Genomic DNA, 26349 nt, shown 5'->3' with positions numbered 1-26349 from the left:
CATCGAGAGATCAGTTTATGTCCACTAGTCTTCAAAATTCAAAATGTTCATCAATTATTAAGACGTTATTGCAGAAATGAATTTTAAAAACATTTTGAATAATATATAAAATGACAGAAAACTATGGCTAATCAGTCGTAAATGAAATATGAAACATTTTGCATAAAAAAAACTTGTACATTGCACTTTGAATAGATATAAAATGAATACCGAGATTTGCTCTGGACAGCCTATTTGTTAATCGTCTTTAAAATCATGCAGAAAACAATAGAAACCATCGGTAAATTTGTAATGACATAAATGGTCATGTTTAGTTTTAATTAATTTTAGATGATCATTTTGTAGTGATCATCACCAAAACACTATAAACAACGAAAATGTTCTGGGTTTAATAGATAAAAGTCGATGGTAGGTCATTATTTAAGTGTTTATAGTGGAAAATATTAAATGTCTGTGACGTTTCGTCTTTTGTATTGTTTAGCTTTATTTCGACAGAGAACGCATGTACTTTGGCTTTACATTTGTCATAGCTAAAATGGAAAATCGAATTTGACTGACTCATACAAATGAAAAACAAAAAACTACTTACAAGCTGATGTAGTTTGATTTCACCAATTTTTCATTTACAAAATCACAGCAGGCACAGCACTTCCAAATCTACTTCTGCTTTCATGTTCACGTTTACAACATAAGCAGGGTTGCCAGTAGCTCTGGGAAAAGAGCTCATTCACGGCACATAAGAAAGCTGCAACGCTAATCACGACAATTCGGAAGACACATGCACGTTAAGTGACGGCAGGCACTTTTTTACAGGGACATGTCAAAGTCATAGGGTAAGGGGTCTGCTCGATCTTATAATAACATATCCATATACAAATCTGAAGGTAATATGCAAATTGCATGTAAACCTAAGTTCATATTTGAATTTCACCTATAAAAATGTCATACATGCAAAACAAATGCACTTTCGTATAGTTTTTTTCAATCATTGGCATTACAAATATGTACATGTTAAAATAGATTACATTTATATGTTTACACACAGAAACGTACATTTTTGTCAATCCAAAGGTTGAACAATACATAACAGACCATTCATTCATTTTCTTTTCAGCTTAGTCCCTATATTTATACAGGGTCGCCACAGTGGAATGAACCGCCAACTGATACAGCATGTTCTTACACAGCTGATGCCCTTCCAGCCGCAACCCATCTCTGGGAAAATAACTGACCATTTTATTTGTAATATTTTGAAATATTCGTTGCATATGGCTTTTTAAATTTGTAAATTCTGAATATATATGTTAAAATGAGCTTGCATGTCAAATCTAATTTGGATGCATCACCATGTATAAATTTTCTGTATGGGTATAAATGAAGTGACTACATGTTAGTATCTGCTGGTCAAGATCAAATGAAAGTTTAAGGTTAAAGATATACTCACTCAGAGACTATTATGTTATAGGGTAAACTCAGCCCAAATGGGCTATTCAGTTAAAATAGCCAAATAAGTTAGTGGACTTAAGACGTACATTTCTACATCCACCAACATAACTTAAGTTGCATTGGTTATATTGACCTTTAACAATAATTTGATCTTTTTTGAGATTTTTAGGGAGATATATAGCTTGTCAGAGAAATTGTTAGGTAAGTGAGTCTGACATAGTAAATTTAAATTATCCCAAATAAAAGTAATGAAGCAATCATAAGTAAGCTTACTACATCTAAATAATGGTTTGGAAACAAAAACAGATATTGTACACTAAAATGAGTTTACGGGCCAAGCTATCTATATATACAAAATTTTTATATATTTTAAAAAACAGTCTTAAATATTAGCTTTGTAGTCAGAATTGCAGGGGGACATGGAAAAAAAGGAAACAGAGACCAAAAAACAAAAATGGAAAGATAACAGTAAAACAGGGTGAAAACTCACACTTTTACTAAGAAACTGAGAGGGAAAATAAGTTTATATGCCTAGACGTTCATCAATATCTCTGGTTTGAGTTCCGGCTGGGTCAGAGGCATTTCTGTGTGGAGTTTGCATGTTCTCCCCGTGTTGGCATGGGTTTCCTCAGAGTGCACTGATTTCCCCCACAGTCCAAAGACATGCACTATAGATGAATTGGATGAGCTAAATTGTTTCCAAGTACTTGGGTGCGGTTGGAAGGGCATCCACTGTGTAAAACCTATGCTGAATAAGTTGGCGGTTCATTACGCTGTGGTGACCCCTGATGAATAAAGGGACTAAGCCGAAAGAAAATGAATGAATTTACAGTGAACAATGAATGAAATATGATTAGAATGAACAGTATGGAAAACTAACTGTGATGAGTAACTTCTCTCTGTGACACTGCTAGATATTTTTTTTTCATTACAATCAAAAAAATACTAAGAGCAATAAGAAAAAACATAACTACACACACAGAAAGAACCACAATGAGTAGATTAGATGTGCCACTGCTGCATTCAGCATCAGATGTCTCGGTTCCCATCTTAATGGTTATTTTGCCAAGAGATTCACAACTGTTGGAGAAAGATGATAATAAACTTTGAGTTGAATTTGTGTCTATAAAAAAACCTACAGAATCTAATGCAAGAACATGTTTAAAAATCATGTTATGAAATATTAATTTACACTGTGTGCAACTTGCAGAATGTGCCATCTGAATGTGATCCAGCAGGACAGTTATAACACACTGTATCACTAAATTCTGTTCCTGCAGAAAAACAAGAAACTAGAGTTAACAACTAACTAAACAATTGGTTTCATATATCCACAAATGATGTGAAACTTCTAACACAATTCTGGCTGACATTTCACTTTCAAAAGAACAAAATCATCCAACTTCCTAAATATCAATGTTTTAAATAAGTGACTTTAAAGAGCCCATATTATACATGAAATAGGGTCATATCCTGGTTGTAAGGGTCTCCAACAACAGTCTAATATGCATGCAAGGTCAAAAAACACTTTCATGGTCTTATAATCTGCATTTATTTTTAGCTAATTATCCCAGCGACTCCTGTATGAATCGTCCAGTGATTCATTTGTTCCCAAACCCCTCCTTAGCGCGGAGCTAATCTGCGCTGATTGGACCGATGACAGTCTGTCGCGATTGGTCGACTGCCTTCAGTCAGAGAGGGAAATGGCCAATAGCTAATCAGCAATTTAAAAAGTAATCACAGTTCATACACGCTCGATAGTGTAGACGTGGATTTTAGCTGCCACACTATGGCGAGTGGATAGTGCCACGGATAACCGAACGAAGGAGACAGTCGTGTACTCGCCATACCACACACACACAAAAACACACACACACCTCAGGATGACAACGCTCCCGCTTCAGCCCGCACCCGCCAGGTTTTAGCCTGAGAACCCGCTCCGTTTTCTGCCCGCCGCGCCCGGTCCCGCTAGAGCGGAGAACACAACCAAAAATCACCCAGTATACAGTCCAGACAGCCAAGCTGTCTGTATAAACACACACACACAGCACAAAGCACACAAAGCTCGTTCGTTCGTTCGCTCTCTCTCTCTCTCTCTCTCATACGCGCGCGTGCGCAATAACACACACACACAAGCACCACGCAGACTCTCTCTTTCTAATTCGCATAGCAATATCCGTGATATTGCTAGACAGCCCGCTCCCGTCCCAAATTAAACCCGTTACCGACCGCTCCCGCGATTTATTCGGAAATTTATTCCCGCGGCTGTCCCCGTGCCAGATTTCTGCGGCGCGGGAATAAATTTCCGAATAAATCGCGGGAGCAGAACTCTAGCACGGAGCTCCATAAACAAACAGCACGCGTCGCGTTTTTAACGTGACTTTGCACGCGATAAGATAAAATATCCAGTTAACCTGATACAGTACACGCGGTTACAAGTAACAAATCACAACTAAATACATTTGCAAGCTAGAGTAAACGAGGCAACAACTTTAACCGCACGTACTTACACTTGAGAAATGGAAGAAACCCATCCTGACGTCCATCAGTTACTCTTTACTGATCCTTCCTTTAACAAACTCAGATGAAGTATTCTTTGTAGCATGTAGCTTCCAGAAGTTTCCAACTGCTTGGTTATAATGCTGATGTTTCATCTTTGGGTAGAGACTCAATATAATGTCCATCTGCAGTGTGACTTCAATCGACCGGCATGTTTGTGTGCGTGTGTTTGTGGGTGTGCGTGTGTTTGTGGGTGTGTGTGTGTGTCTGGGTTTCTGCGTCAGAGGGCGGGGCCTCAGGTTTGAAATCTCCCGGGTTTGCGCGTGCACGTGAATAACTTGGTTTCGTTCGTACGTCATGGCGAAACACCTAATGAGTCGGTATCAAGGCGACTCGTTTGAAGCACTATGAGTCGACTCTTTTATAGATGAATCAACCGTTTTAAACACTGTATTCTTACAGATTTAAGCCTTAGCTGGATACTTCACTTCACTTAGAGCTGTGTTACACACTACATGGAGGGGAATTTTCAAAAACCCATAATATGGGCTCTTTAAGTAACACGACTTCCGAATTCAGTACTTTGTCATGTTTCTTTTGATGTTATTAACAAACAAACACTGTATAACATGAGGATCCGAGGTAAAAACTTATGCCCAGTCTTGTTTTCAGAAGACAGTCAATCAGGGCTTCCAGGTTTTAGCAACAAAACTAGCCCCAATGACCAGTCGAAAACACGACCAATAACAGCGAAACAAAATATTCTACCGCCCATTTTCTAAAAATACAATTTTGGCAAAAATGGCAGCAAAGTCTGTGTGGTGTTATACATTCAACATATTAATTCAATTGTAAATCAACAGACTTTCTTTTGGAGATAACACAGTTGTTAATTAGCAACAATCCTGGAGAGAGAGTTCTGCCAATTTGTTAATAAAGAAAACAGCCATAAATAGGCCCCATCCCAATACCTTTGGCCCTTCAACATCCAGTTTGCATGTTCATGTGAAAGGGAGGGGGTGTCCGGATTTTCTTTTGGATTGCCCTTACATTCAAACATTCATTATGGTGTTCATGTTTTACAGTCATGATCTTCAAAGACAAAAAAGAAAATCCTTCAAAATCTTCCTATTAATAGTTAAATTCTGACATGCAAATAACAAAATATCATCTAATATTGGTAGATTTAACCCAGTACTGGATTGTGGCTGGATAGGCATTCACTGCGTAAAACATATGCCAGAGTAGTTGGCGGTTCATTCTGCTGTGGCGACCCCTGATAAATCAGGAACTAAACAGGAAAAATGAACGAATAGGCAGATTTACAGCTCGTCTGGGAAAACGTTAATGTTGTTTTCCTATGGTTATAGAATATGAGCACTGTGTAAATACACAGTACAGTTTATTATTTCTCATCTCTACCAATTGTATGTTTTACAAGACAATCTTGTATAAAGGTGAGCGAGTGATGATATATGATGATGTGTGTGTGTAGTGGTGCCTCATTTCTTAGGGAAACATTTTCATCCCTACACCTTCACACCATTTCAAGGGCCAAGGTGAAGGTTTAGTGCTATAAAAAAAAGAATTGGGATTGGGCCAAACAATTTTTTTCTCTCTATTGCACCTGCATCATGCAAAATTGTGCTTAATCTATTTGATCATCCTAGCAGTTTTTATCATTTAAAGAATATAAAATTGAATGACTAAAAATATCTATACACAACTGTATAAATACAATTGATGCAATATGTCAAAATATTAAACCTGCAAAATAAAAAGAAAACCATGACAAGTAATTTAAAGTAGCTTGACAATCATGCTGTCAATCCTCAAGAAAACATGATCAATGGACGGACTTAAAGCTTCTTTGAAACTAGAACCCCAATTCAATATTTATTTACTTTAACTGCATACAAAAAACTCTTTAACACTTTAAATTCTAGTTTTGCAAACAGAAAAGCTTATTTGTCTCAAACCTTTATAAGTTTCTTTCAACTGTTGAACACAAAAGAAGATATTTGAAATAATGCTGAAAATCTGTGACTTCAATAGTATTTTTTTCCTACTGCGACAGTCAATGGTTACAGGTTTCAGCGCTTTACAAAGTATCTTTTCTGTTTAAGGTTTGGACCCACCTGAGGGAGAGTAAACTGTATGAACTGTTATTTTAGGGTGAACTATACCTTTGAATGAAAGTGTGTTTGTATTTAGAATTTGCTGTGATTAAAAAAAATAAATACAAATTCTGTATTGCTCTTTAATCATGATAAAAGACTGACCTGTTTGGTTGATGTATTGTCCAGGTGAGCAGGTTGAATGTTTTATGGCTTTTTTACAGTTGAAAAGCTGGTCTACACAGTAATAATGTGTCAGAGGTCCACACAATGTATCTGATGTTGATGTGCAGGCCTGCTTTTCTCTTAGCCCGTTATCTTTGACAAGAAAGGAAACAAATTAATCAACTGTAAGTTTTAAAAATAAATAAATAAACAAAACAGTAACAATATATGAAAAGCAGTGGCTGACATGGAAGCACCATGACTTACTAAGAGAAAAAAAACTAATTTTTACTCACTGGGATCACAGACAGAGCATGGCAGACATTCAGTGAATCCATTTGGAACATTGGTGTATGTCATCGCAGGGCATGAATAACATGTTGTGCTTGTCTCCTCATCACAGTGGGTTTTAACTCGCTTTCCTAAAAAAACATAAATAATATTTCTAAAACATTCATTACTTATGTTCTGTGCAACACCTTGTACATGTATCGGTGTAATTACGCATGTTGTATTTATTGTATGCATTTTTTTGTATTTCTTATCTTTTGTTATCCTTATATCTTGTAAATGTTCAGTACATGGGATTTTAAAATGGTGCAAGAAATTCCTTGCCATTAAAACTTTGGAATAAATAATAAAAATAATAAAAAAAAATTTAAAAAGTTGTAAGAGAAAAGCAAAATACACGCTACCAATTCAGAATCTTTAGAATATTTTGAAATGTCTTATTTTTGCCAAGACTGCAATTATTTAATGAAAACTATAATATTGCAAAAATATTTTTTAATAATTTCAAGATTCCTGTTTTTGATTTAGAACAATTTGAATAATGAGAAATGCTACAAATCATTTTATTTCAGATTCTGTCTTTTCCTATAAATCAAAGAGTATTTACTGTTTTCATAATTGATAGTAATTTTAAAATTTTTAAAATCTTTTTCAAGGCATGAATATTATATTTGAAAAGTACACATTTTTTTCAATAAACTAATGCAAAAAATAATAATAATAATGCAATGCTGGTAAGCAGAGGAGACATCTTTAAAAAAAAATATACATTCTAAAACTTTGAATGTTAGTGTAGATTTTCTAGTTAGTTGAAATCTTGTTTTTAATAATTTCAGTATTGACTTCATGACTGTTTTTAGTCTAAACAAACATGAATTTATAAAACTCTGCTAGTCTTGTAAATGCCAGTGTTACAACGTATCAGATTTTTTTGAAATCTGAATATAACTAAACTGAATCAGAATATCTGCATAAATACCCAGCTCATAATACAGTGCATTATGCTGTACAGTATATATATATAGTAAAGGTTATATCTAACACACTCAAAACACAATTTGTCATTATAGATACACACACACACACACACACACACACACACACACACACACACACACACACACACACACACACACACACACACACACACACACACACACACACACACACACACACACACACACACACACACACACACACACACACACACACACACACACACACACACACACACACACACACACACACACACACACACACACACACACACACACACACACACCATTCCACTGGTGGTTTTTAGTACTTGTGTTACATTTTTTGCGAGTCTTGCTTTATATAAGGGAAACTGGCCTAAAATTATTGACTGTAAGTGTTTCAGGAAGCTTCGTCATGTTATTGATTGTGTATAGATTCAAGAAGCATCCTCAAACATGACTGGAATCACTAAATTACAGAATGTTGGATAAGTAAATATGTGGATATTAAAACTATACTAGATCTATCAATTCGTTAGCTTAAAAAGGTCATATGATGAAAAATGAAATGCACATGGAGATTTTTAAATGACAGAAGTAGGCTATATAATTAGATATATCGATATCAACAACATTGCCTGCCCATCAATAAGGGGGAATTGCACATCATTCATTGTTATTTATTATTATGACTATGAAATAGCCCCACATACACGTACTTAGTAAACGTATATAGTTTCTTTCTTAAAACTTTTTTTATTTTTTAAAAAGACCCATATAAGCTTCAAATGTGCAATCACATGTGGAACACAGAAAAATGCATTGTCACATTTGAAGGTGGGTCGGTAATCACATGGTCAAAAATTTTTCCTACAGTTAAAATGCTCATTAGTAGAGAAGATAATGAGACAGCTTGACTTACCTGGATCACACATTGGGCAACACTCTCCATTAATTTCATATTCTGCATTATTACAACTTGCTCTACTAAATTCAATGTTTATGGTGAAAAGGAGATGTAGTACTGTTGATAGATGAATGAAAGTATAGTATGTGTACATAATATCACTGGTCAAGTGGACATCATTTTCTCATCTTCTTTTCCCTTTAAATACCTGGAAAAGAAACATGTCAAATAGCTTTCAGAATAGAAACACAAACCGTTTAAATAACTGTTTAACACATTTAACAGCTATCCAAAGATGAACAAGTAAACTTATTATTATTAACATGGATGTAAAGATTTTAAATGTAAATTGGTTGTTATCTTAGTCCTTTTTGTAATTTTAAAAGTATTAATCCCCTTCTCTTATTTGTTCACGCACTGTCAAAAACAAAAACAGAAGAGAAATAGAGTCATGGCATTACTAAAAATGACTACTTCGATGCTTGTTGATGCTCTTGGTGATGAACTTATGATGTTAAAGAGGTCTGACTAGTCCATGTGCTAAACAGCAAAGCTAGACTTCATTGCATAGTTCCGAAATGTTGCAATAAGTTCAGCTGAGCTCTTCAGCATTCTCTGCATCTAAAACTTTTTTTTTGAAAAATCCTGTTTGACTTTTACATGGACATCAGGGTTACTTAAAAAGTAATCATATACTCATAATGTAAATTTAATAATTGAAAATGAAGTTATAGAAAGAGTATACACAATTAAGTTTCTTGGTGTTGTATTGGATCATAAAACTAGTTGGAAACAGCAAATAAATATTGTGATATCAAAAAAAATTGTAAAAACTGTAGCAATAGCATATGGAGCAAGACTTATCCTGGACAATAAATCAATGTAATATAACACACATTAGTGTTGCCATATTTAAGTTATTGTGTTGAAATTTGAGGGAATACATATAAATCTAACTTGCGATCCCTATATACAATGCAGAAAAAAGTCGTGAAACTGATACAAAATGTGGGATATTTAGAGCACACAAATCCTTTATTTTTTTTAAATTGAAGATACTCAAGTTCAGTGATTTGGTTCAATTTAAAACAACACAATTTATGTTTAAAGCTAGGAACAAATTACTTCCGAAATGCATACAAAAGTTTTTTGAAGAAAGACAAGGGGGATATAATCTTAGAGAAATCTGAATCTGAAAAAAATTGTGTATGTCTGTATGTGGTGTGAAATTATAAAACAGTCTGGAACAGATTCTCAAACAATGTCAGGATATTAATCAATTTAAAAAGTTGCATAAATATATATTATTAAAGAAATATAATGATGAATAGAGGTGATTGAAAGAGAATAAAATAAGTAAGGTATGATGGAATTTCAATTAATGGCTGTTTGCAATGCTGTGTAATTTTTAGGTGTATGTTATAAAAAGTAATTGTACAAATGGAATCAAACATATAGTACGTATAAGTAAAAGAAGAAATCAGTTGAATAAACAATTGTTTTGTGTGAAAATGGGTTGGGGAAAATGATAGTTGTGCTTCATCCGATTCCCGCTCCATTTCGACCATGTTGAAATGTGTTTTGTTTAAAGAATTGTTTTGTGTATGATTTTTTTTTCTACTTGAATTAAATGAATAAAATCGGGGTCAAAATATAATAAACAAACAATAATAAATAAAATCTATACAAATATATATATTGATGGATAGATAGAGAAAAGTCATTTAAATAAAAATCAAAATATTTATAAACAATAAAGATATAATTCTTTAACAATTTAAATCAAGACACTCCACCACCTTTTTTGCGCCGGGAAAACCCCGGACAGACAGACATAATTTAAGTAAAAAATCAAATAATTTTTAAACGAAAACGGTTTCGTTTGAAATCAATTTAAATCTTCACTGTCTACAAATATAATAACCTACACGTGCGGTTACGTGCAGTGTTGGCTGGTGGTTAGTGGGGCGCAGTGTTTTGATGTTTTCAGTAAGTGGTTGAAAAATTAGTTAAATCAGGACGGAAGAATGAATGCGGTTTTGATCAAACAGATAAGATTTACAATTTCAATCAGACCATGAGATTTATTTAACCTTTAGCGAGCTGTATATTGGTACATTTTGTGTATATACATTTTGATTCCAGTCATTTATACAAACGTTACTTAAATTAAATTAAATCAAGTAACTTACACAGATAAGATACGTCTTCCGCGGTCGAAATTCAAACTCTTCTTCTTATTGTAAGGTTGGCAGCGCTTTGGTGCCTTACCGCCACCTTCAGGTCCGGAGTGCGGACCAGAGCCCTCAACTGCATGCTCAGACTGTATAAAATGAGGAGGGGGAGAGTGCAGCCTTGGATCCAGGCTGATCGATCTACGCCAAAATCTACGCTTCGCCCAAAGCAGTTTTACGGCCTGGGCAGTTTTACACCCAGGGTTCCTGATGCGTCAAGTAGGGGAAGGCAGTAACATTATAGTGTTATTATAGGCTTTTAGAAGAACTTTATCATAGCACCAAATCAAGCGCGACACGATAAAGTGGTATGTTAAATACGTGTTTAAAACATTAGCAAACATGAAAATTAAACAATTTTAATTAGTTTAAGGTCAATGTCAATACGTAGACAAATTGATGTAATAAAACAGCAATGTGTTAGTTTGACTCACTTTTAGCTTATGTGCAAGCTAGCTACATGTTCTACATCTCACTTTCTTATGTTGGCTAATTGTCTTTTACTTTTTTGTCTGTCTTTAGCTTTTCCAGGAAAGATATTTTTCTAACCTGTTCTAATCCTCTTATTTTTTAATAATTTCATATTTTCGAATAATTAAATAGTGCACTTTGCATCAACGTTAGAATGTATATAATTGTCCAAAAGAGAATTTAACTCTGCACACCCACAAAAAATACAAATATGTTGTGCAATTTTTTTTTTAAAGATATATATTTTCACATAGATTAGACAATACACTAGCGTGGTCTGAGTTGTCAGCCAAGTCTACACAACAACCACACTGCATTATTCCTCCAAACTTGACTTTCTTAAATTTATTTTGAAATAAATCTAAACAAATCTTAAAAGATCTAAAAATTGAATTGATTTCATTTTAAATTTTAAAATGGCATTGCATTCAATTACATTGAATATAATGCAATTATGTTCTTAAACAATTTAACTATCATATATCTATAAATGCATAGAGAAGCTCACAATTTCAAAGGGTCCACTAATTTTGTTCATGTACAGTAGCTATACAGTACATTCTATATATTAGCATGAAAGTTTTTATTGCACATGCATATTGCACATGCATTCATTTCTCAGACAGTGCCACCTGCTGTTTGAAAGGTCGACTAACCTGAATTCAGCTGCTTAAAAATTATAACTTAAACAATTTGATTGAATACATTGTTATATAAAATATTAAGCATACTAGATTTTGATTTAATGCATTAATTCTGTTGTATTTTATTAATTGGAATTGTGAATAGATTTTGTTTAGTTATTTCAATAATTTTAGACGTTTATTGTTTGTTTTTCTAAGGATTTATCACTCTTTCATATTGAGTTGAGTGAATGAATATTATCTTCATATGCAATAAATTTCTTCACATACAATAAATTACAGTATTCTGAGTAATTTTCTTACAACAAACTTTTTCTTGAGGTCCTACAAGTCATCAAGCTGTAAACAATGCAGAGAAAAATGGTAAAAAAATAATAAATGCATTACTAATAATTGTTTTTACGTAGAAAATAACATCAAATAAATAATTTACATTCTTGTTGGGGAGATTTTTCATTTCTCAAGCAAAAAACATGAAAATATCTGCAGAACTTGGTGCATTGTATTAGTGTTGGCAGAGACCCCCTTTTTAAATTGTAATATCTATCTGGGGAAAATACATATCACAAACTAATTATTTTTGCTTTAACCAAAAAGAACTCATATTGTAAATTCTATACAGAATAACTGATATTTTGATTTCCAAAAAACTTATTTGTAATTATTACAGAACTTATTAACAATTGTTAAAGTCTTATTGTGTTACTGTTATTGTCTTTGGTAGCCCTTTCAGATAGATAATAGTAATATGTACAGTAGACCTACATAGCACAAAAATATGCTACAAATTGCGTTATATATTATACATTTTATTTTAAAACTTTTACTTTAAAGTTTTTAATTTAGCCAGAAAACATTGCTAGAAAATTGTCCCAGAATGTTACATTAACATCCTGAAACATTTTAACAAATCAAACACTGAAATAATTGTTTGTTAGTGTAATATTTTACACCACATTGATTTATGCCATAAAACCTGGTCATTTTCAGGAATCGCTTTAATAAATGCCCCATACACATACACACACACATACATACTTACAAACACACCCCTTACCCCTACTCCTATGTAATAATAATAATCATAATAATAACCACCACAATATTATTACTACTACTTTTACTTCTACTATACTCCTAATGCTTATTCATATTTGACTCTCTTCCTTTTACCTTCTATTATAATTAAAATTATTTATTTATATATGTTATATCCTATCGTAAACACCAGTTTCCTTCAAGAACTTCATAAGAATTCTGGTCTGTACCCTGTCCTTTGCACTCAGTAAACCTTTTAATGTTATTTCCTGAATCCCTATCTCCCTTAGATCATTTCTCATTTCCTCCCTCTGTGTTTCATACCTGCATTTTAGAATCACATGTTCTACTGACTCCTTTTCACTACAGTCCTCACACAGTCCAGTTTTATGCTTCCCTATCAATTTAAGTGTTTTATTTAATAAACGATGACCCAGTCTTAATCAAGTTATCACTATTCCTTCTCTCCGGTTACCACTACTGACTCTTTTGTGTTTAAAAACCGGTTGAATTTGATACAAATGCCTTCCTTTCTTTTCTCTGTCCCACTTCTCTTGCCACTTTTGATTCATTCTTAGCCATAGTAGACTTTTCACTTGTGCTCTACTCACCCTTCTTTGCATTTCTACATTTTCTTTTGTTAACGCCCTATTTGCTAATCTATCAGCCATTTCATTTCCAATAATCTCTTCATGACGTGAAACCCAAACTTCACCTTCTTATCCCGACTTGTTATTTTTGTTGTACACTGGAGTAGTACAAACAAAATATATTGTCGACTTTTTGAAGAAAATGACCTTAGACTTGCAATAGCTGATGCGGAGTCTGAACATACCCAGACTTTGTCCCGCCCTGTCATTTCTACCCATCTTAATGCTACTAACATAGCTAGCATCTCCACTGTGTAAACTCCCACATGACTAATCCTGACACTCCAGTTTCTGGGTTCTTTGCTCTATCTGTAAATATCTGTAAGTATCTCTTTGTATTTTTCTTCAACCCTTTGGTTAAATATTCTTTTCAGATTGATGCTATACCTTGCCTCATTCTTTTCCTCTAACACAAACCAGTCTACCTCTGGGCACATATGGAACAATTTCTGGATATATGACAGTAGAACTTATTCTCTAATCCAGAGGTTCTCAAAGTGGGGGTCGGGACCCCCCGAGGGGTCGCGGGGCAATGAAGGGGGGGGGTCGCCTGGTGATTTTCAAAAATCAATTAATTTTTATTAAACCTTAAGACTAACTGTATTTTATCAATAACCTACTGAAGAGAAAAAAATAGTCGTTTATAGTTACTATAAACTATATAGTTACTATAGTAGCTTATAGTTACTAGTTCTATTGGATTGCAACTTCTCGGGTAATTACATTATACTAAAGACACAGCAATACTGTCAGATGCAGCAGATTTTGTAACACCAGGTTAAACTTTCTAGCCCATTTACAGCACTGACATATATAAAAAAAAACAAAGAATAGACTTGGGTCTATTGGTGTGTTTGTGCGCGCCATTGCATACAAGGTTTCTGTATTTATAACCAACACCTCAGAGAATATTGGGGGTCACGAGTCACTGGCATTGTCATTTTGGGGGTCGCGGGCTGAAAAGTTTGGGAACCCCTGCTCTAATCAAACACTCTCAATTATTTTGCCACCATGTTTCCACATAAAATTCTTTTTTTAGCTTTTGCAATTTTCCCAACTCTCCTGTAATACTGATTTAGTGACATGTAAATTTGTATACCCTAATAAACCTACCCAATAATTAGCCATTAACTGCTTCCTTCTTAATTCCAGTGGCAATACTCCCATTTCCACTTGAATAGCTGACACTGGTGTTGTTTAAAAAGCTCCACAACATATTCTCAGTGCTTGAGCCTGAATTCTAATTTTTATAGGTTTGACTTTGCTGCTGACCCACCAGGGGTCGCCAAACTTTTCAACCTGACCCCCAAAATGATAATGCCAGTGACTTGCGACCCCCAACATCCTCTGAGGTGGTTATAAATACAGAAATCTTGCCTGCAATGGCGCACACCCACCAATAGACCCAAGTCTATTCTTCATTTAATTTTTTAAATGTATGTCAGTGCTGTAAATGGCCAGAAAGTTTAACCTGGTGTTATAAAATCAATCTGCTGCATCTGACACTATTGCTGTCTTTAATATAATGTAATTACCCCAGGGGTCACAATCCAATAGAACTATTAACTACAGTATAAGCTACTAATAATAAAAATATAAATAATATAAACATAAATAAATAAACTTCATTGTCCCACGCCCTCTCTGAGGGTCCCGACCCCCACTTTGAGAACCACTGTACTACCGTAATTCTGTACAGCGATAGTGAGCTTGCACCCCAATCTCTTCCTCTCAAACATCTCATTACATTAATAGCCTTTTTACATTTTTCCTCCATTTTTTGAACATTGAATATGGCCTACAAATGTTAAAGATGAGTCAAGTTTAATTCCTAGAAATTTAAACTTTCCAACCCTCTACATTTTTTCCGTACATCTGTATCTTAAGCTCCTCTGGAATTCTTCTCCTTTTTTCAATGGAACACTTAAACCCCCAAACACATCCCCATTCTGCCACTTTATTAGTTGCTTTCAGTAATTTCTTAATTATATGTTCCATATTATTTCCTCTCTTCAATGCTCCATCATAGGTGAATAGAGACCTACATATATCTTCTGGTACCTTTCCAAACACATCATTGATCATTATAATAAACAGTAATGGACTTATCACACTCCCTTGAGGCATGCCATTTTCCACTTCATAATTATTTGACATATCTGTCCCTACACCTTTTTATAAGACGTTTTTGTAAATTGTTAAAACTGAGCTAGCTTTCAGTATTCGACTGAATGATCAGAGCTTCTTACATTACATTACATTAATTATTATATAAAATAAATAAATTCACCACATTTGTAAATACTTTGTAAACAAGTATATAGAGACATGACAGCTTAGCAGAGTAAGTGTAAGATCACAAAGCTGTATTTAAAAATAAAACAGCAATTTCAACACAATGGCAGATCCAAAGCAGAAACTGATTAAATGAAGCAGAGGCACAAAATTTAGAAATAAACTTTTATCCTACCTAACAAGAAACAGTCTAGAACAAAGTATTTCACCTTTCAAATAGAGCATACGGCTGTTGTAAAAACAAAACCAAAACCAAAAAAACAGTTCCTGTTTCCTGTTTCACACCTTCTGTACCTCCAGGCATGTGATAAACAACAAGAACAACATAAATAAACAAGACCATCACGATGACTTCTGTGTTTTTTCTTCAACATAGAGTTGCATCTGTTCACAGACAAAAAAAAAAAAGTTGATTTTAATAATATTCCAAAACTCTTACATGTTACAAGAAAATGTTTTCATTTCATTTGGCTGTGGTGGTCTTGTGGTCAGTGAAAAACAACAACCAAAAAAAGATATGAACTTTCACAGCACAAATAAGTGTCAAACCTGCTGATCAAGTTCTCTATCATGAAGTTCTTAATCATTTTATGCTTAAGTGGAAACAATGAAATCTGATTCTCTGTAGTTTTCTTACCTTTAGAATATCAGAAGTCATTGTTTTTAGAGGAATGAGTTTAGCTTCCTCCATGTGAACTTCCTGCTCATCTGCTACAATCCATGGAAAATCCTGTCAAATGTACATAAAATAAACAAACGACAAGGAGTACATTTACATGGATACCAATAATATGATTTTAATACGATTAAGACAGTACTCTGATCAAGAGTCTACCAATGTAAACAGCAATTTTTGATTAATTTAATCTGATTAAGGTCATAATCAAACTAAACAGAAATGAAATTAAGACATGTGGAGTATGCCAATATTAACATTATTGAAGTGCAGTACAGACATTTAAACACTGCAATCAAACTATTATCATCGTGTAGGATTTTCGCCAAATTTTTTGACAGTATAGTCTATACACACACATAGCTGTTTGACACTATTCTCTGCACCTAGTGAGTCCGTAAACGTCTACAGACACCTGAATCACCAAATGCAGAATTTTTTTTTCCATACTGTGTGCGATATAAAATTCCATTTAAACAACACTCTTCCAGAAGTTCATACTCGCATTAAATATCATGCCTTTCATGGGGGGCATGCATGAAATGTTCCTGAATGAAAGTAAAAGTGCCAAACTGCAATTAATTAAAGTCAACAAAAATTAAAAAAACAAAACACATGAAAATCCAGAGGAAACGTGGATAGCTTGGTGACGCAATGACGTTAAACAAATTATGTGCTAACATGTAGAACGACATAATTAAGGGGCATAAAAAAGCAACTCATGTAAACACAATCATATATTGTCTCATTTGGATTAATGATGTTCAATAAAATACTTTGATGTTCAATAAAAGAAAGTATTTCAAACTATTTAGAAATGACCTAAGGGTGAGAAATCAAAATATTTTTGTTGAACTAGACTTTTGAGGTGAAAAATGAAACTTTAATATGAGAAATGAAATTTTAGACTTGTCGTACATTAAGAGAAGAGAAAAAGCACACAAGACTTTTATATGGTATCTTTTTGACAAAGTGTTTTTAGGCTCTCCAGAAGACTCACTAGGATATCAAAGACAAAAAGAATTGAAGACAGGAGAGAAAGAAAGAGAATTAAAGAGTTTAAAAGCGTACAAATGTTTTATCACACCTTGATGACCTGGACTTTCTCCATGTTTCTTGTGGCAGCTTCCCTAGTGTGAACCAGCACTGTGAATGTGCACCCTGCAAAGACAACTTAAAATGTAAATCTCAAATTTATTTAATAAACATGAGGTCATCATCAAGACTCAACTCCTACCTGGAGGATTGCTGTCCAGAACAGCATCACACACACTGATCTTCAAGATCATCGCTCTCAGCAGCTGCTCCACATGAGACAGCAGAGTCTCTGAGCTGACACAGCAAAACCCAACACACTCACATGAGGAAGATACACACCTTTAACCTCGATGCAAAATCTCTGAATCCCCTGTCACTCACCTGATGGCCAGCAGCGGAGGCTGTGAGATCTCAAACACAAACCTCTCCACTGGATGGTGCTCTTTATTCATGATCACCACTACAACCTTCTCAGCCTCATTCTGCACAGTAGTATTGGAAAATAAATATTAGAATTATATTGTTTATTCTGTCAAAAAGTGTTCTTTATTAAGTACAGACATATGTAAAATAAAAGCCTCACCTTCTCTATCAGTGGCTTGACACAGTGGAGTGTGTCTTGAATGTACTGATTTAACTGAGGATGGCATGACATCTGTAGAAATATAAGAGCTCAAATCATTACTTCAATTCGACACTACCTTTGAGCTCAACACTTTTGGGGCTTGGTTTCCCTTTTTTACTCCATGGAGAATATGTAACCCTTCATCAAGGTTTTAATACAGAAAACTGTTAAACTGTGGTTAGTGAAGCAAAGCCATGGTTGAACTAGCAATACCATTATGTTGTTTGTTTTATTTGTAGTAAAATCATAGTCATTTGTCATAGGGAGAAAATGTATGCATCAATTATCAATGTTAAAACATTACCTGCACAGGTACATTGTATTTCTGCCTTTTCTGAAAGATCCCAGATGGATAAATGTCTCTGACGTACAGAATGAGGTGAATGGCCACTTCCAAAAACTCACAGAGAATGTCGGCAACAACTGCAAATGATAAAACCCAACCAGAATATTCAGAAAAGCGTTGTTTGGCATAATCATAATTAAAAATAACTGCAATTTACCTTGGCCAAAATTAAGATCTTGCCTCGTCAGAGTTGCCATACTGAAATACCCCAAATTAAGTGCAACAACCTCGCATTGAAAACATTAGTGATGGTGCATGGTTGCTCCAGAATTCGTCAGGAGAGTTTCGTATTCAATAATGAATATTAAACGTCTTTCGGGAATATATTATTGCAATACACTTGTTGGAAAAAAGTCTTAAATCCGCAAATAAACAGTACACAAGCCTACATGTAATAAACAATCCAGTGTGCAAAAAATGTGTGATCTTTGTAAGATGTTTACAATATTCTTCTGTATTCTGTAGTTGAAAAGATATGTAGCAAGAAGGGCTTTCTGGCATCTACTGCCACCTACTGAAATGGATGAATACAAAAACAACAACTGCTTCTTCTTCTTCCTTTATGCCGAGTTACAGACCAGCGTGAAAGAAGCATACTTCTCCCTACTATTTTGGAGCGTTGTTCAAAAATAAAATGACTTCTTCCACTTCATCAATCGGAGAATAATCTTATCCCAAAATAACTGACGATATTCCAGATCCAGCCTAATTTGATAATACCTTCTTTGAGTTTTGAAAACATAAAGTTACTTTCATATTCTGCAAGAAACAAGGACTATCATTAGACAAAAGCATTATGCTTGTATAATTATTGCAAAGTGTCCCTATTAGAAAAGTATGTACTACACTAAATTAGTTGACTCGTAACCTCTATAAAAAAGCATTTGAAAGAAAATGTAAAAATGCACATTCTGTTTATACTCTTTTATGTAGAAATATGAGAAGAGCATAAATTACAAAAAAGGAAAACTACCCATATAGCAAAGTGTCTCTGGCCCAGCTCTGGCCCACACAATCAGCTTTTGATGGCCCCCATGCCGCAGTGATTTACGATACATGACTGGACCAAGTCTGGATTACAGACAAGGACCAAACATGGACCATATCTGGGCCAAGTCTCAGCCAAGTTAATAACCCATAACTGAGCCTAAACTGGGCCAGATTTGTTGATGTGTCACGACTGCAATGAAACTGATAAACCCAGGAATTATTGTGCTTTAGGCGTGCTATAGGTGTGCTTTATCTTAAAGCAACCTGATTGGCCGAATTTTTTTCTTTATTTTAAAATAAATGTATTCTAAAAGTGGTACAAGATAAGCCAACCTTTCATGGCCCACATAACAATTTTTAACATCTGGCCCAAATATTGTGTGCCGCCTTAAAAACAGTGCCACCTCTGCCAAGCCAGGCCTATGTTTGGCCCACATGCTGTATGCCAGTGCCGGATGAATGCCTGCTGTGCCAGATTTATGCCAAATTTGGGGCAGAATTCTTTGCTACCTGGGTATAAAGACTTTAAATGACAGATAATCTAAATAAATCATATTGTTCATAGTACATATTCTAAATACACTTGACTAGTAGTTGTGTTTACTCTTTCAATTAATCATTAAAACTCTTTTACCTAATTGCCTATGTATTGCAGCTAAACCAACATGTTTAGGTTTATGTTATAACAACAATTTGTGAGTGAGAGTGAAAGAAATTGCTTGTCAGAGTGAAGAAAATGATTGAAACTGGATATAGAAACTAGAATTAAAATAGATCAAAACGACAGATAAAGGTATATTTAATAAGTGTAAAGTAAATACCTAAATAAGAACATATAGTTAACTAATACAGGGGTGTCAAACTCAGTTCCTGGAGGGCCGCCGCCCTGCACAGTTAGTTTAACCCTGCTCCAACACACTTACCTGTAGGTTTAAAACAAACCTGAAGGACTCAGTTAGTTTGATTAAGTGTGTTTAATTATGGTTGGAACTAAACAGAGTTTGACACCTGTGCTCTAAGATAGTGTACAAATAGTAAACTATCTGTGATAACTTCACTTAATAAATATACAAGTAAATAGTTGCAGTATAAAACTATAAAACTACAAAAGTTTACCCAGTATACTGTGTTACAAGTTGTTAGCTCTTGGTATAAATTCACTTGCAGTAGAGGTGGTTGCCATACAAAAGAAAATAAAACTAGTTGTACTGCAATGTTTTACATAAAATACGTAATCAATACAATCAATACAATAATCGTTATATATATATATATATATATATATATATATATATATATATATATATATATATATATATATATATATATATATATATATATATATATATATATATATATATATATATATATATTAAAAAGGGCAATCTAATTTAAAGTATTGAAGCATCTGCAAACTTTAATCTATAAGTGGCTCTCAACAACACTCCAGGAATAACTGGAGTACCCCCTCAGCTGCAGGATGTAGTTCAGGGATTTATTTATGTCTGGCAGTGATCAAAGGTTTAGCTTAATGATCTCACAGACCCTCCGCTTTTAAAGAATGACACACATAAGCAAAGTCAAAGTCTAAGGATCTGACTGACTGCAGAGCTGATGTCCTGACAACCTGTGAGTATTCAGATTATACTTTACTACACTCACCAATTTAAAGTTTAAGCCAGGAAATCATATTATAACAGACAATCAATCCAAAAGTAACTTGTGTCAGTAATAACAAATGCAGTTTATGTTTTCAGCAATTTCCTGAGACAACTAGATAAAACTTTATGCTGTCTGGGAAAAGTAGCTAAAAGTAGCTTTATGTTGGCTACTACTTTCATTTTGAGCTTAAACTTTGAATTTATATTTAGTTTTTGAAGCAGATTTAGTATTGCAGCTTTAACTTTTTCAGTTTTATTCTGAAGGTCTGACATGGATTTGGTGACTGAACTGTGTAGACCATTTCAACGTGATTATGTTATTAGTGCATGAACATTTTCTGCTTGTTTTCAAACTAACATTAACTAGACAAAATTCAATCATAACTTTAATCATAATGTTAAGTTTATCAATATGTTTTTTGCATTCTCAGAAGCTATAGAAATTAAAAATGTAAAACAGGAAATACGTTGGGGCCATTGTTATTGTTTATATCCTTCAAAATGGTATAAAGCAACAGTATATTGTTTTTTAATGCAAACAAACTATCAAATATATTAAGGAGTGAAGCATGAAATATGAACACAAACTAAACATATACCTGTTACTAAACTTAAAATGGACTTCAGTCACTGATATTAACTGCTTTGTTTTATTCATTAACTCTTTGAATGATTCACTTTTCAGCCAATTCATCACCAGAAATAAATGACTGTCTGGTAATAAAGCCATGAACATATAACTTAAAACTATAGCAGACATTATTATTGCTGTATTAGATTGCTAATAGCTCCTCTTCTGTATGTCTTTTCTTTGTAGTTGACTTTTAGGGGCAGCAGAGAGCTGGAAATGGAGTCCAACGGGGCCAGTGTTCAATATAACCGCTGGAGTGAAGATAACATTACCTTACAAGAACCACAATCACGCTCCAGACTGCTTGGGTAAGAGTCTCCTCTATATGGATTTAAATTCAAGATGACTAAAAAATAAACAGTTCTGTTACTCAGGTTGTGATTGGAGTCAACATATTGTGTCAATCACATCTGTACCCTATACAGAATCTACAACAGAGTGTTCACTGGACGGCTGGTCATCATGTTCAAAATAGCAGCATCGTTGACAGTGATGGTTGTCATTTACATTGCTGGATACATCACAGGGTTCTACGTTCACCAATGTGGATAAGAACTCTCTGTACTGATAAATAATGAGATATTGGAAAGAAAACTGGTTGTTATTTGCAAAGTGAATTAGATTTTTTAAACTATACTAATATTTAGCTTTTATTTTGTTTAAATGTGCTACACAGAATCACTTAACTTTAAAAAATGACTAATTTCTCATTTTTAATAAGAAAAAACATGTTAAGACTCAAAATTAATGCACTGTCATCATTTATGACTTGTTCTTTCATTCTTGACTTGTTTCAAACCAGTTTTAGTTTCTTTGTTCTGTTCAACACAAATGAGTGTTAAAATATGTTGGTAACCATTGACTTCCACAGTATTCGTTTTTCCTACTGTGAATGTCAATGGTTACCGGTTTTCATCATTCTTCAAAATATCTTCTTTTTATTTCAAAACTGATTTGGTTTGGAATAAGACAAGAGTGAGAAAATGGTGACGTAATTGCAATTTTTGAGTGCTATTCTTTTAATGAAATCTTTCAATTTAAAAGATCCAATCTCTATTTTGAAAGACAATCTCATATCGAAGTGTATTATAGCTATCACATTAGTCTATATATTTTTTTTATTATAGCAATAAAGCAAAATAATATATGAATAATTATAATCATGAATAAATATCAATAATTAAATAATAATAATAAATAAAACTCTAAAGCTCAAGCTTTAGTTAATGCTTTAACATTAAACAGGCATTCATAAAATAAAAATCAACATTAATTTACACTTACATTCAATTGTTTGGGGTCAGTAAGTTTTTCGATAAAATCAAATCATTTTATTTTGCATGGATGAATTAGTAATTGATCAAAAGTAGGAGAAACGTGTTTTTAGGGTTAAAAAGCATTTCTATTTTAAATAAATGCTTTAACACTCAAAAAAATTACCTTTGCTGCTTGTTCAAGCTACTTATTTAAAATAAGTTTAAACAACACAATTCTTAAGTTTTTAGTGGGGAAAATTAATTGTTTTATGTTTAATCAATTTACATTTGTAAAAAACATTAAGTTAATTGATTTGTGTTGGGAAAACATGAAGGAATTGTGTGGAACCTAGCATTTTTACAGTGAACTTAAAGGGATATTTCATCCAAAAATGAATATTCTAACATAATTTACTCAACCTTTACTTGTTAATACAACAATTTGAATGGAGTTGAAGCACCCGCTGACACCTATAATAGATTTTTTTTCATACTAAGGAAGTCGATGGGTGCCACTAACCAGCATTTTTAATCTAGTTTTGTGTTCAACAGAAGAGAAAAACTCATAATAAGGTTTTTAAACTATATTAGGAAGAATAAATTACGTAATTTTCATTTTTGGGCAGCCTTTATATTAGTCCTTTAATATTCACAGAATCCAATGCATCAAAGTTTTAACGATTAGGAAATATTAAGCAGCACAACTGTTTTCAACATGTCAATTTATAAATAATCAAGTGAAATGGAAGGATTTCTGCTGAATGTTCAGCTTTGCCACTGCAAGAATAAATTAATTATATTATATATATATATATAAAAAAACATTCAAAATAGTAATAAGATTCACAATCTTAGTGTTACAATAGGTTTACAATAATGCATTTATTGATCAAGTTGCCTGGATAAACATAAGGCATATACAAGCAGAAATGTCTCCAAATTTTGAATGCTATACTAAGACATTTTGATAGCAAAAATGACACCTAACTCATTTAACTAACGATAATGACATGAACATCATTTTACACTATTAATAATTAACATTACATCCTACATCAGTCCTGGTCATAGATTATTTTAATAGTATCCACATCCTGCTCTTCTAGTGTTTGCTCAATCTCATCCTTCGATGGTGAAAACAAGCTTGCATTTACTTTCACAATCCATGCCGTGATCCTTTGGTTAGTATAATACTCGTCCTCCACAATGTCCATCATTTCATTTTTATCGTTTTCCATTTCAATAGCTGAATCGGACAGTGACGGCTCTGATCTGCTCTTACAAACACTCGCTGAGTCCTTCAGTTCATTCCTATCATTGGCACAGATGTTATTAGACTCTAAAGCCAGAGGTCCTGCTGATGGATCATAAGTCTTCAAACTGTCCTGTCTTAGGTTTTGGTGTTGAATCTGAACCGTGTCATTACAGACAGCCAGTCTGTTGCAGATCCTCTGGGCGGCTGCTGTCCGCTGACGTCCATGCTTTTGTCTGCTGAACAATGCCTTGTCCATCCTTACACTGGTGGACAAGATATTGGCTTTCTTCTCCTGACATCCATCTCCATGGCTTGGCGTGCAGGTTTTTGCACTAGACATTGAGACGGTGGATAATCTTGGGCTGTAAATAGGAGGAAGCGAGTTACTCTTGGCCAAAGCCCTGCCATTGTTTCCCTTCGACATTAAAATCTTCTGAGGAGTGCAGTTTTGATTGATTTCATTGCCGAGTAGTTTCTCTGTTGATGAACTGTAGGATCCATTCATTCCAAACAACTCCAAGCAAATCGATGAGTTGGTCTTCAACGTTTCAAGCCTATTGAAGTTTTCTGGGATGCTATAAGAAGTTTTGCTAGATCCGCTTCTCCATCTCATCCTGCGGTCCCAAATGTCATTCTTCTGGGTCATTTTTGAAAATATATAAGTATTTTTAGTAAAACAGTCTGCTGTCGGTGTGATGTGGCATGATGGACTGTCCTAAGAGACAGAGTCGTGCTTCTATCTCTTACAGACGTTCTCTCCTCCTCTTTACATTTCCTGAGTCAGCCAGACATCTGATCTGTAACCAAACCCGAAGCATTCATGTGCTCCACAGGCACAAACAAACACTGGATCAAATCTAATCCTAAGAGTTCATTCAATTATTGGTGAATGTACATTTTAAAAATAGTAACTGTGGTAGAATTATGAGACTAATAACTTCTACTATTGATAGTCAATGATGTGCCATTTTAGTATTTGCATCAAATTGCCTTAACAGAGAATTTTATATATGCAGAAAATACATTACAAGCAAGTAATGTGTCTACTTTGATGTTTTAAATAATGTTTGTGACTCTGCCCTGGATGTGGCACAGGTTTATTTTTGGAAATAGTCAAAATGCAATGTCAAAAATCACTAGAAAATTAAGTAAAGAAAGACCATGTTCTCTGAAAACATTTTGCACATTTCCTTCCATAATTATATCAAAACTTAATTTGTGATTAGTAATATGCACTGCTAAGAACTTTCAGACAATGTTAAAGGTGAATTTCTCAATATTTAAATCTTTTAAACCAGTTGTATCTTAGCCAAATATGGTAATATCATACCAAACCATACATCAGCAGAAAGCTTATCTAGTCATGTGATGTAGGTTTCAGTTTTTATAATTGTATTCCTATGAATGGTTTTGTTGTCCAGGGTCACATTTGTGAAAATAAAAAGGTCAAAATATGTGTGAAATAATGTTTCTTTTCTATTAAGTGTAAAAGAAATGTATTAAACAACAAGTTCTGACCCCTAATTATTAAAATATTTAAAGTGATCGTGCAGAAGTTTATCATTTTTAAATGAATAAACACGTATTGCTGACCACTGGGTCAAATTCTGTGAGAGTAATAATGTATAAAATGACAAACTAATTTATGCTTTTTGGTCTGTACTGATATATAAATTATAAAAAAAAAATAGAATGAGTTTTGTTCTAAAAAGCATTTGACAAGATTTTTGGGTATAATGGTGAAATCGAATGACGTTTTAGTAGGTGAAACTGTAAGATTACTTGTTTGATTAAGTCATCCAAGTCAAATTAATTTTAATTAAACAGGAAACACTTTAATGTATATAAACTAATTCAAGTGTATTACACTTTTGTTTTAGTGACGGAAAACCCTTTTTATCTTTGACCCCTGTAGATGTTTTGAATTCAGAGAAATTAGATGTTCTTATGTACTAGCAGTCAAACACCTTGCATATTTATATAAACTTGATATACTGTAGCATGATGAGTAAATAATTCTATAGCTCACCCAATTAGAAACTTCAGTAAAACAAGGGAAGTGTATGAAAGATGTTACATTTATTTCAGTGACATGGACAAAGTAAATAATTATTATTAAATAATATTAAAAGTATAA

At 33.8% G+C, this 26349-nt stretch overlaps 4 protein-coding genes across 7 annotated transcripts in view; 1 reads left to right on the top strand and 3 right to left on the bottom strand.

The window, feature by feature from the left end:
- Nucleotides 1-10639, bottom strand: part of zgc:153631 — a 98944-nt gene extending 88305 nt beyond the window's left edge. The window contains 7 exon segments of one of the 3 annotated variants that reach the window (NM_001430990.1): nt 1931-2169; nt 2263-2526; nt 2639-2720; nt 6228-6380; nt 6524-6649; nt 8418-8610; nt 10595-10636. In NM_001430990.1, the coding sequence (NP_001417919.1) occupies nt 2322-2526; nt 2639-2720; nt 6228-6380; nt 6524-6587 (504 nt within the window). In that variant the 5' untranslated portion in view covers nt 6588-6649; nt 8418-8610; nt 10595-10636 and the 3' untranslated portion in view covers nt 1931-2169; nt 2263-2321. 3 annotated transcript variants of the gene reach the window in all.
- Nucleotides 10640-15784: 5145 nt separating this feature from the next.
- mad2l2 (mitotic arrest deficient 2 like 2) lies at nt 15785-18898 on the bottom strand. The gene is given in 8 exon segments (NM_001017595.2): nt 15785-16118; nt 16372-16464; nt 17498-17571; nt 17648-17742; nt 17830-17930; nt 18032-18103; nt 18378-18496; nt 18577-18898. Coding segments are annotated over 8 exon segments (636 nt in total). The 5' UTR covers nt 18617-18898; the 3' UTR covers nt 15785-16076.
- Nucleotides 18899-20991: 2093 nt separating this feature from the next.
- On the top strand, nt 20992-22756 carry smim1 (small integral membrane protein 1). 2 transcript variants are annotated; one of them, NM_001163726.2, is given in 4 exon segments: nt 20992-21038; nt 21756-21787; nt 21888-22009; nt 22127-22756. In NM_001163726.2, coding segments are annotated over 2 exon segments (219 nt in total). In that variant the 5' UTR covers nt 20992-21038; nt 21756-21787; nt 21888-21917; the 3' UTR covers nt 22254-22756.
- A 3518-nt stretch (nt 22757-26274) lies between these two features.
- The window catches only part of lrrc47 (leucine rich repeat containing 47), an 11503-nt gene continuing 11428 nt past the window's right edge, over nt 26275-26349 (bottom strand). Inside the window, exon 8 of the mRNA XM_087263343.1 lies at nt 26275-26349. This exon is cut by the window's right edge and continues 598 nt beyond it. The gene's annotated coding sequence lies outside the window, so the exon portion shown is untranslated.

This window comes from Danio rerio, chromosome 8, assembly GCF_052040795.2.
Source record: "Danio rerio strain M-AB ecotype USA chromosome 8, GRCz13ab, whole genome shotgun sequence".
Classification (NCBI taxonomy): domain Eukaryota; kingdom Metazoa; phylum Chordata; class Actinopteri; order Cypriniformes; family Danionidae; genus Danio; species Danio rerio.
Note: the sequence above shows the minus strand (reverse complement) of the source record. Positions and strands in the feature narration are given on the sequence as shown.